A 14,482-nucleotide genomic window follows, 5' to 3' on the forward strand; every position below is an offset into this window, starting at 1 on the left:
TGTGTGTGTGTGTGTGTGTGTGTGTGTGTGTGTGTGTGTGTGTGTGTAGGTGCACGTGTGTGTGTGTGTATGTGTGTAGGTGCGCGTGTGTGTGTGTGTCTCCCTGTGTGTATCTGTATAGATGCTGTGTTAATGTCCAGCATGTGTGGATTGTTAATTAGCCTCTCTGAGCTGCAGATTCATGTCTGTCATTTGAGTTTACATAGTGTAGATGGTATACCCAGTGGTAGAGCACTTGCTCATCAGACCAGGAGATAAAATGTGTGTGCAACACGTCTGTATTTCTGAAAAGTGTTCCATACTATACAGTATGTGTTGTTATTTTTAGCGATGGTTGTTAAAGCTACACCAGCCATCTCTCTGTCACTGTACACTGATTATGATAATATATATATGAAATGTATGTGTTGTGTGTCTGTGATCCCCCCTCTCCCCTATCTTTTTCTCCCTGTTTGTGTGCTTGCAGCAGTCAGTGTGTGAGGAGATGCTGCGGGAGCTCCATGGGATCGTCCTGTGTCGCGACAGCCTGCAGGTGAGGCGCAGGCGGGGGGCTTCGATAGTGCGACCGCGGCCCTTACCCCTGGATGAGCGTCGTGCGCGAGCTGCTGCCGTCAGCCTCAGCAACGGCAAGCTGTGTGGAGGCACCGGACTGCCTGAACCCCTCTCCCACAGACTGGCACAGGAGGCTGCCCTGGTTGCGAGGGGGTGCAGCCACATCCGCATTTGCCCCGAGTGCCGGCGCTTCCAGGGACTGAGGATGCGTCCTGCAGGGGCCACTGGGGCCCTCCCTTCTCCCACACACAGTGAGGAGAGCATAGAGTGGGACAAGACCACAAATAGCAGTGAACCTGAATAACGCCCCGCGATTACAACAGGACTGACTTTCCCAACAGCCACCTCTCTACTTTACAGGGATCAAAGATCACGTGGTATTTTGATTCAGCCATTCGGAGCTTGATCTCACAGGGCAGGACGGTGCTGTGAACTTTGTTTTGCCCTCGAGGCAAACGCCTGTAGTCAGTTTTGCTGTCTCCTTGGGTGAATGTGTTTTGCCTTGGTCATAGGAGAAACTGATGAGTCTGTCTCGTTTTGGTCTGTCCCTTTTGGCCCTCCGTACTAAGTCAACCAGGACGAACGAAAACAGCTACGTGGCATTTGTACTATGCAGTATTTTCAGTCATTTATCATGTGCTGTTTTTTTCCCCCTTTTTAAATTATTTCTGTCCTCTGTTGGATTATCAGTCCAGAATAATGTTAATCTATTGTTCTTAGAAAAAAACTTTAAATATGTTCCTTTTTTTATCTGACAATTTACTGTATGAACGTATATTGCCTCTGAAGAGCTGCAAAGATGAACAGACTAATGAGAGGTCATCTTCAAATCATTTTATTTTGAAAGTGCCAAAAACCAGAAGTATTATCTTGTGGCTGAAGACAGCACCACAGCCTTGAGAAGTCAACAAACTCAACTGACCCTAGAGAACAAATAAACCGGGACTTGCAGACACACAGACTTCTTTTATAGTAGTCATATTCTATTAAAACATGTTTTAACTGTTGGTATCTCTGAAAGACAGCGATGCATGTCCAGAGGTGTTGGAAGGTGCTCATGTATGATTAATTGCTAAAGCGGTTGCTGATTAGCTGGAGTAACGATATCCTGTTTTGAATACCTGCTTAAAAACATGATGGCTACACACACGAAGACATCCATTATTTTCCTTCTTCCTCCGTGTAGTGACATTACTTTCTCCTCCATCTGTCTTTACATTTTTGGACACCCTGACACATTTGTTGTCTTATCACCTGTCCTTTTTAATGGTCTCTCACTTAAAATATACACACAGTCTCCTGTGCAGTCTGTATAAGATTAGAGGTATATTGTAGAATGATCCAGGTTTCACAAAGACAAGCCAGTGTATGTGATGTTATCTTATATCAAGACCAACTGAAACCATGAAGACCGTGGTAGAGCAACGTGTTTTATACCCGCAGTTGATTCGAATTCTTTTCAAATGTCAAGGCAGTTAAACTTTTACTGAATGTAATGTTTAGCACACTGCTTCGAGGAGTATTTCATTTCAGATCTGCCGAGATGCCCTCTGACATTTTTATACTTACCACCAAACTACCAAATATTAAATACATTGATCAGGTCTTTAAGAGTCAGGTTTTAATGCAAACGGATAAGGAACATAACATAACCAGCAACGTGAGTCTTAGGTTACTTCCTGCATAGGCTGACGACACACGACTAGTATTTTCTCACTGAACCGACTGATTTGAAGGTGAAACTATATGATAGCCTGACTGTTGCGCAGTGGGAATCAATGGTCATCCACCTGTCTTCACTGCTTTTTGCTTATGTCTGATGTGTTCATCATTTTAAATCTGCCCACCAGGTTTTGTCAGTAACAGTCCCTCAAAATGTGGCCGACCTATTGACCATTCACCATGTTTTGTTTTGCTTTTTTGCGTTATTGTCAATAGGTCACACCTCATTGTTGTGTCACAAAATCAAAATAGATCACAGCTCCTACACACAAATGTAAAACCTCCAATCCAGTCTCTCTGTGACACATTAAGAAGCCAACATACATATTGTCAAATTCCTGAATGGTCCAGCAGCTCTGTGTGAATCTTACCAGACAAAGTTATTTCAAACAAACAAAAGAAAGGAAGAAGAAACTATTAACAATCAAAAAAATGTCCATAAAAGAAAAGACAACCCCTGAAAGAAAAATAATTTAACACTGACAAAATCGGCCTGACGATTCAGCATCCTCTTCACATTTTGCCCAATTTTGCCCAATTTTGCCCCACTAGAGTTGCCATTTCTCAAATGGTAGATAATGGTAATTAATGGAGAAATTACGTGGATATTGGGGCAGAATTTCCTTTCTTAGATAAAATACACTTCTTTACAAAGTAATTAATCATAATTTGTACAATACATTTGAGATGTTCAATGTGTTTATGTAGAATCATGATAATCATGGCTCTCAGACACATATGTGAGTGATCTCCCCTTTCTTGTTGAATCAGTCTTTTGTTTTACCATTTCAAATGATATGAGTTCACCTAAACTGCCTAAACAATATTTTTCAAGCACCTTTTGTTGCATTAATTGCCGTGATTGTTGTGCTCTTTCAGAAGCTAGTGAACGTGTGAAACTGTATTGAATCAACCGCTGACAGACTTGACAGGGAACTGTAGCTCAATTGTAACGCCCCTCCAACTCACTGAAAAGAGAGTTTTCAGTGAGTTGATGGTTCTGAGCAATTGGGTGACTGGTCTCACAAATGAGTTGAATTTCAATCTAAGTTTTTTTTCCCCCACTTTTTCAATGTCAGTTGAATTAGCTTCGGGAAAGTGTCTTGGGACATCAGATGGCATTTCGATTGGGGTCTGCAGTTTGTCTGAACTCCCACAAGAACACATCGGTGTTTGAAACAGCATTGAGTCTGCATGATTTGGCACAGAAAAGAAATGAGTCGCAAAGGCATTATGTCATCATCTGCTTAAGCACCAATAGTGCCAATCCACCTAATCCTCAAGTAATGAACTATTAATGTATTAACTGCAGATGGTGTGTAAATACAGTATGATTAACAGGGTACCCAAGTAATAGTCCAAAGTGTTGTTTTTTGTAATTACAGGAGTAACAAGTTGATTATGTTAATAGAACAGAGAGGTACAGACCTACTGTGCATTATGTTTATATGGACACATGACATTTAGACGCGTATACATATGGACACACACACAGATTGTGAGCAAAATGGTGAAAAAAAATATTCACATACAGTCAGTGTTAACTTTCTATCTTTCTTTGTATAATAAATTGTTAAAGGCAAATAGCAAAGAAAAAAAAAAGACCCACATGTCATTACCAGTTTTGTAAAAGAAGTTTCTATCCATTTGCTGAATGTGGATAAGAAACTCATAAGAGTGAGAAGGCTCTCGCTGCACCCGATGCTAACTTCTTAAACACTAAAAACATTTACACGGGTGCTAAATCAAGCATAGTTGGAATGAGATTGCCAATTACCTTGAAGGCATAGAGAGCAGTAGAGTAAGAATTAAAATAAATCCCACTGAAACAGCGAGTGACCTTTGCTGGGAGACCACTGAGAGAGATGGCAGGGTTTGGCTGCTATATTTTATATACTTTATTTTCTTATGTTGACATTTTTATTCCATTATAAATACATTTCCAAAAAACAAGCTCTATCCTGTGGGGCTCTGGTTTTGTCTCTTCTTTACTCTGATGTATTGACCTTCTGAGCTGTTTAGACATGACATGCTAAATAGCGTCTGAGTGCACTTTTGTTTTTCTAGCTTTATTATTCAACCAGGAGAAATATTCAGACAGTGCATTTGGTTTGTTATGAAAATGATGCGCATGCAGGGAAGCAGTATGAGGATGTATGGGTTTCTAGCTGAGGAAACACGACGATTGCTGAGTGAACCAGAAGGAGCTCGTGCATCTACCTCTCATTTATCTCCCATAACCAAATTAACGTCTGCACACTTGTGAATTCGTTGAACAGCTGATAATGTGTGTGGGCAGGAAGGCTAACACAGGCTAATGAGTATAACAACTCACTCATGTGCTATAAGCATCCACTCACCTGTAGTCCATCTATTAGCGTTTTTTTCAGTGGTCATTTATGTCTCCTCAGCATAGTGAGTGAACACACACAACGACCATGCATCTGATTTACAGTTCAATTCAGGCTGCCTCTCTCTCTCTCTCCCCTCCGAGTGCCTGTCTCACAATCTTTCTACTGCAGCATTAGAGATGACAAGCTTTTTTTCAGTGCGTCACCAACCTACATGTCACAGTGCATATCCAAAGCACACACACACACATCTTACAAGAGTGACACAAGCACATAAACACTCACCGCCACCTGTACGTCACTGGCTGTGTCAAGTTGATTTCATCGTGCTCATGCTTCTCCTTCTGCCTCTGGCGCTCAAGGTCCATAAATTCAGTGAATCTCTACCCACCACTGCCTAGCTGCTGTTGGATTTATGGCGCTCATGATGAGCATCGAGTGCCTGCAGAGGTGTGTGTGAAAATCAACTTCACTCCTCAAGCTTAACCAGTTGTAGCACATAGCAATACAATTGCCTTGTAGTTGATTGTAATTCTGCAAGGATTTAGGAATTATAGTGTATTGAGTCTGATGCATTTTGCCAGGCTAGCAGCTCACGGCCCATGTATTTGAAGAGTGACTTTCCCATCAGCCTGTTGCTTGTAAACAAATGTTGTTGCCATTTTGCTCATAAAATTCATACATTTTAACCCTCACAGAATATTTTGGTCTATAGCTCTGGGTCTATGGAGATACAATTTTGCTTTCTAATAGCAATTGTTAAATCTATTCATCACATTTCTACTGCATCTTTATGTCGAACTGTTTCTTTCCCCTCCCAGATTCCCACGGTTAGGAACATATATGTAAACATAGGCCCCATAACAGCCACTATTGAGCACTGGATCTAAGGATACCAATTCGAAGACATAACAGATTATCAGTGGAAACGAGCTACTTCACAGTGAGACGGTTTTAAGTGAGAGCTTTCTCATTGATTTTCTGGCAATTAATTGAAAAAGGCTTCAGCTGTTGTGTTCTGAAAGAAAAGGTATTCAAGAATTATCTCCAAGGTGAGATGCTGTCCAGGCTGTTATACAGCCTTTTGTTCTCTGACATTTGGTTATGAACATATTGACAAAAACATCTTGGCATTGTTTGTCTTTCAGAGAAATAAAATGGAGCTTCATTTATTTTGTGTTTTGTTCCCTCACTATTCATTCCTGCCTTGATCGATAGCCCACAGATGGGGACGCATTCATTACCTACTTTCGTGTGTGTGTGTGTGTGTGTGTGTGTGTGTGTGTGTGTGTGTGTGTGAATAGGTGGGTTAGAAGGCTTATGTGTGTGGGTGTATTTGTATGTGACCCCTCTCATGCACTTGCCTTCATGGGAAATCACAGTGTGGGCATCTTGTTTCATCAGCTGGAGACCGTCTCCTTGTATTTACCCAAAAGCTGAATAGACGCAGTAGACAGCCAAGTCAAATTCCAGTGGAAATGCGGCAGCCAGCACTGATTTTCAGGTATTCATCAGAAAAATGAAAGCCGACAGCTTTTATTGTGAAAATCAATTACTTGGGTACCTCAGACCGCCTGGGATTATGCAGAGAGCCACATGAATTCGTCACAAAACTCAGTTTTGTTGAATGTTTGTACAAAAATATTTAGTTGACCTTGGATTAAAGTTCCAAAGATTGAAGGGTCCAATGACACCATTCACTTCCCATAACTTCACTTTCTTATAAAGCACCATTTGTCTCAAATGCATCGATGAGAGCAGACAAACATTAACAGGATTCAAACTAGAAGAAGTTCATTAATCACCAAGGACACGTTTTGATGGTGCCCATGTTTAATGATTAGTTGGTAAATCTGTAGAAAAAGGGCATGTACTCCTAAGGTATTTACTTACTAGGTATATTACATGAATGGAAAGTACATAAGTGTATTCATTACTTTATACTTTTACTTCACTGCATTATAGAGGTACATTTTTATTATTATTTGTACTCTACTACACTTTTTTAACAGCAACAGTTTCTAGTTACTTTTCAGATTCTTATTGAACATAAACACATATTATAAGCTAAGAAAATGAATTGTTAGAGCTTAGTTGTTTTGGCTTGAGACCTCCAACAAAAGAGCAGTATCTAGTTTGGGCCCCCAACATTTAAGATGTCTATGAGATGTTGTTAATTCCACCTAAGAGACATTTCCCCTTTAAGCATCTCAGAGAGATTCATTTGAATAACTATTTAAGGCCAAAAGAGATAAAATGATCCAATATATTTTTTAAGCAAAGAAGGAAGAAAAAAATGATTAAAAATGTGATCAGCAGGACTTTTTTTTCATCTTCTTTCCAACCCAGGTAATCATTTTATAATCCCTTAGATTAAAGGGTGTGACCCTTTGGAAAGGTGCCGACTCCTAAACCACTGGTTTAAAACACCAGTCCAATTGTATATAAAGTTGTTAAAACTATCTCACTACCTCAACCAGCTATGACATGCTGCATGTGCAATGTGCATCCGTATTAACAACCTAATAATACAGTAATACATGATCACCGGGGCCATTTTTTACTTTTGACACTCGAAATACATTTGGCTGATACTATTGCTGTACTTAATTAGTACAATTTGAAAGCAACACTTTTATTTATAATGGAGTATTTTTTACATTGCTGTATTGATACTTTTACTTCAGTACTTACTGAGTACTGAGAACTACCATAGGGTATTTGTATACAGCAACTTTTCCATGAGGGGAATATTAAGACACACTGCTAATAATAATTGTGTTACCCCAGTAGCAGGTGCACTATGCTTAACTCATTTTGAGCACTGGGACAACTGCAGTCAACCCCATTAAACCCTAAATAAACAGAAACAAACCCTCTGAGAGCAACAACTCCTTGTGGTTTGAATGAGAAAACATTGGCTTTCAGATGAAGGCCTCTTGAGTTTCTGAGTTAATTGGTCGTTAGAGCACAGAATTATCTTCATCCGGAGAAAATGATTCATTACCTCACAGATGAGGCTAAAAAAACTGCTCCAGGCAATCAAAAAGACGCACAAATGACAGCCTTGGAAGTCAAATCTGTTTATCTGGCTCCCCATCCGACAACTCAGGATTTATCGATGCTGGGCAGCTATGTCATATTTCTTGCATCATTAACTGTTATTTTCCCTTTCTCCGTTAGTCTACCTCATATATTTTCTCATGATTTATTTTTTGTTGGCTTGAATGAAAACACTGCCGTCTGGAAGTACTCGAGTTTAGCAGAGGTGGTATTGTAGTCTCTTACATCTCTGTGGTTTATGTGGCCAGATTCACCTTACTTCTCCTGCCTGTTACAATATTTGACCTCTGGTCCACTGATTCAGCATAAAACACAGCCTGAGAAAATTGCATCAACATTGCCTTTTTTGTTACCTGTTGTAAGATCATGTTGGTCTCTATTGTTGTGCAGTGTTCTCTCACCCAGTATCATTCATTTCACACCCGTAGTGTAGTCGTCACATACTTTATTAGTATTCTATGATTTAAGAAATATCTAGTCTCAAAAGCAACATTGTACACCATGTATTTACTCATATAAAATACTCTATAAAACATCTGAGTATCTACGACATCTGGCCACCATCTCCCCGACTGCAAACAGACATTTGCTACATCTAGTGGGGTTTACACAACATTGCAGACACCACATGGTGAGCTAGTGAACGCATGCATAGATAGCTCAGTCGATTTGATACTCTGATGGTAAAATATTATAAGAACATCCATCCGTGTGCTAGGCATACTAAATTGCGAGTTACAAAAGGATGCAGTCGCAGACGTCACTTTCAATTGAACCAAACAGATGCAACACTCTGATCAAATCGAACCCAGTTGTAGATCCAACATTAAACAAAAGTGTCTCACTGAGAAGAGCAGCTGCTTTTTATTTGTCTTTTAGATGTGCCGTACATTCAGGCCAAATTCAGAGAGCAGTTCCTTGTAATTTTGATGAAGGGTTGTGCTCTTGTCCTCCCATCCCCGTCGAGCCACAGACAGCTGGGAAGTCAGACCGTCTAGATTCTCCTGCAGAAAACATTAGTGAAAATGAGACGCCAGCTAAAATTTTCACTTTAAATCATCCAGTTGTCTAACCTGATATTCCTCCCCTCTTAACCACCTTTAACTCAGATGAGTTGTAGGAGTGGAGCTGATGTAGATAAGGCATGATTAAATTCTGTGTCATAGAGGGAGGAGAGAAATAATGATAATTGCATATTAAAATCATAGTTCTATAATCACAGCCTGAGCTCAGGGCTCCAGGCTTGACCACTTATCTTTGAAGATCTGCGTGGTGAAAATTGGCATCTACCGCCTAAGCTGTACCTACAAAACGTCATTTCTGGGCCCATTCCTTATCCATTAGGTCTTAATGGCATCTTATTGTCCCTGTGTAAAGTAATATACTATACCTATAGGTTATATTGTAAACTCAAGCATTTGTGCGCAGTGCTTGAAACAGCTCTGCAACAGAGAGAAATATGACCCTTAAACCAACCACAAAAGACCTTCCTCTGCTTCATTTTGGATCATCATTTCTTATTGTTCTGGTTTCTCAGTCGTGTTGGCATGATAACTTCACCTCTCATTGTAAACAATACAGTGGTGTGCATCCAGGTTAACCTTCAGATTGATGTTCTGTGGCTCTGTGATACCAGAAAGTCCTAACAAATTATTGGAGCAACGTTTCATGTTCACCTTTGCTTAGGCGTCCAAATAGTTTCGACAGAAGGGTGAATGCTGGACTGCTGGAGGCTTTTAAAAAGCTGTTTCCGGCAGAGGGCTGTGCAATGGAGCAGGCACAAAATAATACCAAACTACAATGAGTCACTTTAGAAAAGAGTTAATAGGGACAATGCTGTCCTTTAAAAGAGACAGCTCCACAGGGTGCAAGAGGTGCATAATGACCGGTACATGCAGGTTTACAGTTCACAGATGTCTGGCAACCCTACAGAGTCCTGTTAGTGGTTGCCTCTTCAGCGCCTTCTTTGAATAAGTTTGCATTAGCTTGTGTTGCAACTCACATGCAGGATCTTCTCATAGTCTGTTTCCATGTTGCCCAGCTTGTGTTGGAGCTTAGCTATGGTGGCGTCCTTCTCCCGTTCCACCTGCTCACGCTCTCTTTTCTCTTTACTCAGTTCCTCCTGACACAGCACTATGCAGACAAATGCATACAGGCATGCCATTTCCATCACTTTTCATTTGGGAACTAAGCGGAACTCCTATGTCTTTATTCATTTAGATATAGACATTAAAATGAGATGTTTTCATACCAGGTTCTTCTGTCAGGTGGCTGACCTCTTTCTCATCCTCTTTACCTTGTTGGTCAGCTCTGTCTGCATGGTATTGTACTGGCGACTGAGGTCTAGAACGATAGTTGCGTCAAAGATGTCAGACTTCGCTGCTGCATTGCTGTTTCACTGTTTTAGGCTAATGCAGCAATCAGCTTAGGCACCCAGCTAATTAGGCTTTTGTTCCTCAAGAATTACCCTAACCTTGGCAAACACGCCCCTTGTCCTCTCTCCCAAAGGGATCTACGCTTCTCAGGTTATTAAAAGAAAGGCTAATTGTTGATTCGTGCCCCGTTTGTACCTTACCAGAGCTTCTGCTCCGTGTGTCTCATGTGTCTCCTCAGGTCAATTCTATCAGACTGGACCTTTTTTACAGACTCACACTGTAAGGCTGTGGTAATCACACAAACACATGCATGCATGAATGTACACACCAGTTGTAGATTTTTTTTTTTGTCTACTTCTACTTCTTAAAAACACTCCAAATACTCAATGTTGTCAGTATTTTCTTATCGTGGACTTAAGCCTTATTAGTGAAACACGCTCAAGTATCCCATCATGCTTCAACATGTAGCGTTACTGTTGTAGTTGGGTTATTTTTAACTATTTGATGATAGTGTGATCTATTACAATGGATTTATTTTTTAACTGATCATACAATATGTTTTGTATAAAAAAAGTATATTTACTTCTGAAGTGTAGAGTAGAAAGGTGCAAAAAAGCAGAAATATTCAAGTAAAGTACGAGTACTCATACTTAAGCACAGTACTTGAGTAAATGCATTTAGTTACTGCACTTACCACCACCGCTAGCTACGGTGTAAAAACTTTATCTGAAAGGTAAGTAATTATTTTACCATCAGATGAATTTAGTTTAAAAAATGTACTCGCTTCTCATTATGTAGAAATAGTGCCAATGGGCACGAGTTGTATTTTGGTAAAGTTGATAGCAGTTGGTTTTACAGCACATACTGACAGAAAGTACAAATAAATGGAGAATTAATCATAAAACTATTATTTTTGATAACTCAGTAATTGTGTAATGGATTTATGAATCAAAATATAACAACATTTTTGCTGGTTCCACCTTATCAAATGTGAGGATTTTATCTGTTGTATACGTATAATTGGAAATTTAATATCTTTGAGTTTTGGACTGGGCTCTGAGAAATTATGAAGGGCATTTTTCACTATTTTCTGACATCATAAAGATTAAATGATAATTTCATGAATTCAAAAAATAATCAACACGACATATAAAGTATGGACTTGATCTCTTAAAATGTTTATCTTTGTTGTTTTTACACAAGATAAGTCACCAGTTATCAGTTTGCCTCTGGATGTAATATGAATAACAAAGATATGTGGGTCGTTTGACCTAAACAAAAGCTACATAACATAAAGCAACTCAACTTAAAATTGCTGCTCACCAATGTGATCTTGTAGGACGGCTACGTCCACAACACTGCGCCTATACTTTGCTTCAAAGTCATTTTCACCTTCAACAAGACAGTAAAAGTTGTTTACAAAAAAGCATTTTGCATCAAAGAAGCCAAAAATGTCAACAATTTCATCAGCAAAGTCACTTTTTTCTGGGTTTTTCATTGTGGTCTTTTTAGTTTTGTTCTTTGGAGGCATGTTTGCTTGCTGTGAGGCTGTGTGCTCAGACCTTTGTGAACACTGACCAACTACATACAGGGATGGGTCTTTGTTGCTGGGCACTGGTTGCTGGGCGAGTTGCCATGGCACTAACTGTCCAGCTTGATTGATAGTTGATTGACTTTAATAACAGCCAATCACAACTTGACTAAGGCACTGTTGCCTTTTGAGTTCAGTGCTCCATTCAGTATCCCTTTAACGTTTTATGAATGCTGTACAGGCAGAGGCGCGCACCCGACTACATTCATGGCTCGTGGACGCGCACAGGGAAGGCGTGGAGTTTGAGTTTTGAGAGTGGAGTGGGGGGGTGCGAAACGAACGGAAGGGGACGTACAGGAAAGGAAAGGGCCGCACAAACACGTCACTGGAGGAAACAGAACAAGCACTGGGAAATATTTAATTCCCACAATTATTTATTCAACCCCAGGTCTGGTGTGCGTGTGTCCGTGAGGCTATCGCAGTTTAAAGCGCAACTTCCTCTCCAGTCATCGGTGAGTGCTCCTCTATCGTCAGCCCGCACAGGAGGGCTGACTCTGTCACACAGCCGCTGAACTTCCCGTCAAGACACGGCACAGGCGAGAAGAGCTGCTGCTGCTGCTGACAAAAAAAAGGGGAACGAGATCGGGGGTTGACAAGAGGAGAGGACACACTCCAGTCCACAAGGCTCCTGGGCAAAGAAACGGTGCCATTGTCCTCAAGCTGAGGGCGAGCAGAGCGGAGACTGTTCTGGTGCTCGGCTAATTAGCCTGCGTGGGTCCCTGCAGAGAGAGACGGAGCAGCTAGCTGCAGCACAAAGCGGTCACTGAGGTGCTTGCTTTAGCCTCAATCGGGACGTTTATCTTTAAACCGATGCTAGGTTCACTGATGGGAGCCTTTATCCGATAATCATCCCTCCCTCCCTACACCCCCCCCCCCCCCCCCCCCGTCGGACCCCGGCTCGGATTCACCACTCGGGCGCAGTCGTCGTCGGGGGGTGCCCGGATCACCATCTCCCCGGTCCAGCTCAACTCCAGGCGCCGGTTCGGTCCCCCTGACCCCTGCGCTGCCGCGCCTGTCTGTCGCTCTGGCCGACCCTAGCCGAGACCGAACATGGCAGGGAACCTGAAGAAAGGTGGGGGACTCATCGGAATGATGAAGGATGCCTTCCAGCCACACCATAACCACCTCCACTCCCACCATCAGCCCGGGGCCGTGGACAAAAAGACGGTGGAGAAATGCTGGAAACTAATGGACAAGGTTCGTAAGTTTATGAATCACCGTTAATTAGCAGTTAACGTTGTGCTAGCCCGTCTGGTGCCTGTGGATGGTAGCTCACCGCAGCTAACCAGTGGTAAGCTAGCTAATGTTCGCCTGCTGCAGGTCTGGCGCTGCTAACGTTAAAGAAGCTAGTCAGCTGGGAGAAGACATGGTTAGCTAATGTTAGCTAATTAGCCAACCTAAACTGTATTGTTTTGTACCGTATGTGCCAGGCTCAGTAAAATACATATACTTTAAAGCAGCCTTACATTAAAGCTAGCCCATGAAGAGCAAGGGTTTCTTTACCACATCTGTTTGTTTGTGCTGTGCCACTCTCTGGTGACGTTAACTAGTTGTTGTACCATGGTGCAACTAGCACGTTTGACCAGGGTTAAATATGTGTATCGTAAGCATTAAAACAGAAGGAAGGCATGCCGTATAGGAATTAAATATAACGAATTTATGTCCGTGCTCTGATATCACAGGGGCTGCTTAGCACAGCAACAGTTCTCTTGTACGTTGTTGCTGAAATGTCTGCAGTTAACTGTCTGTCAGCCCTTGGAAACTCACAAAGCATTCAGAAAAAAGGAAAGAAAATAAACGTGTCTGTTTAACTAGGCCAATTATTCTCTTTCACAGGGAAGACTCATTTCACACCTTCATTTCTCGAAAAAAAAGCCTGTAGCAGTTTGACCCCCAGTTTCCTGTGAGATTCACACCAAATTAGAGTGACTAGGAAGACAAGACACTCTTTTGTGTCTCTGCTTCCTCTTTGAGGCCTTAGGTTAGAGCTCTGATGTTAAGAGACCAAGTCATTTTACAAAGCTATTATTAAGAAACCACATTCCAGTTTATTTTTCTCCACTGTGGTAGATTGTCCTGCCGGGCTGGTCCCCACAGTTTTAGGATGTAGTGTAGCTAACACAAATAAGAAAACAGAAGTAAATGCTGCAACTCCAGTCTGTCTTATTTTTGTTCTCAGTGAACATTCAACACTCTCATAGAGAGTTATTTTAGTGTCTGTTTGCAATCCAGACATGTTGACTGGACAGCTGACCTTACACTTAAACCACCTGCACAGTCAGGTTAGCTTAATGCAGTTTACAGTATGGGAATAACTTACCATACATATGACATCTGATCCAGTAAAATAGTTGAGAGCAGTACCAGCAAGGTGAAAAAAAGAGCAGCTTACCTTTAAGAGCGGAAGTATTTTTACTCCACACGATTGTTTAAAATAGCAGCAGAAATATTGTTCAGAACCACAGCCCAGAATATACTGTAGCCCAACTCTGCAGAATAACAATGCACTTGCTCTTTGATAACCCCTCCCGCCCAGGACAGTTACATTTTTCTCTTCAGAGTTGCCCACACACATGAACTCTATTCTTAAAGTGTTCAGCATAACAAACCTGAATTATTGAACCCTTGTGTTTACGTTTGTGATGCCCTTATCAAAAGGTGTGTTGTTAGTTTAGCTACCTGCATCAAGTTTGAGCTTGAAATGAAAAAATCTTAAATAATAAAGTTTACAGCATTAAAAGTTTAAAGGGGACCTTCGATATTTTCAACCTGCACCCTATTTTCCCAGGTTTTTGTGTCTAAGTGACTAATCAAGACCACTTTTAAAA

The 14,482-nt window shown here is 41.2% G+C and overlaps 3 protein-coding genes across 5 annotated transcripts in view; 2 read left to right on the plus strand and 1 right to left on the minus strand.

Annotated features, from left to right (window-relative positions):
- Positions 1 to 1,515, plus strand: part of grik4 (glutamate receptor, ionotropic, kainate 4) — a 254,553-nt gene extending 253,038 nt beyond the window's left edge. For 2 of the 3 annotated variants that reach the window (XM_031860591.1, XM_031860592.1), the window contains one exon: positions 467 to 1,515. In XM_031860591.1, coding sequence (XP_031716451.1) covers positions 467 to 856 — 390 coding nt within the window. In that variant the 3' untranslated portion in view covers positions 857 to 1,515. The remainder of the gene's footprint in view (positions 1 to 466) is intronic. The other variant, XM_031860593.1, reaches the window with a different exon arrangement.
- Positions 1,516 to 8,563: 7,048 nt separating this feature from the next.
- drc12 (dynein regulatory complex subunit 12 homolog) lies at positions 8,564 to 11,603 on the minus strand. The gene is given in 7 exon segments (XM_031861208.1): positions 8,564 to 8,692; positions 9,691 to 9,821; positions 9,940 to 9,975; positions 9,978 to 10,067; positions 10,259 to 10,348; positions 11,387 to 11,455; positions 11,543 to 11,603. Coding segments are annotated over 7 exon segments (597 nt in total). The 5' UTR covers positions 11,595 to 11,603.
- A 304-nt stretch (positions 11,604 to 11,907) lies between these two features.
- Positions 11,908 to 14,482, plus strand: part of cbl (Cbl proto-oncogene, E3 ubiquitin protein ligase) — a 34,462-nt gene continuing 31,887 nt past the window's right edge. The window contains exon 1 of the mRNA XM_031860594.1: positions 11,908 to 12,851. Coding sequence (XP_031716454.1) covers positions 12,705 to 12,851 — 147 coding nt within the window. The 5' untranslated portion in view covers positions 11,908 to 12,704. The remainder of the gene's footprint in view (positions 12,852 to 14,482) is intronic.

This window comes from Anarrhichthys ocellatus, unplaced genomic scaffold (assembly GCF_004355925.1).
Source record: "Anarrhichthys ocellatus isolate YVR2014 unplaced genomic scaffold, GSC_Weel_1.0 scaffold24, whole genome shotgun sequence".
Taxonomy (NCBI): Eukaryota; Metazoa; Chordata; class Actinopteri; order Perciformes; family Anarhichadidae; genus Anarrhichthys; species Anarrhichthys ocellatus.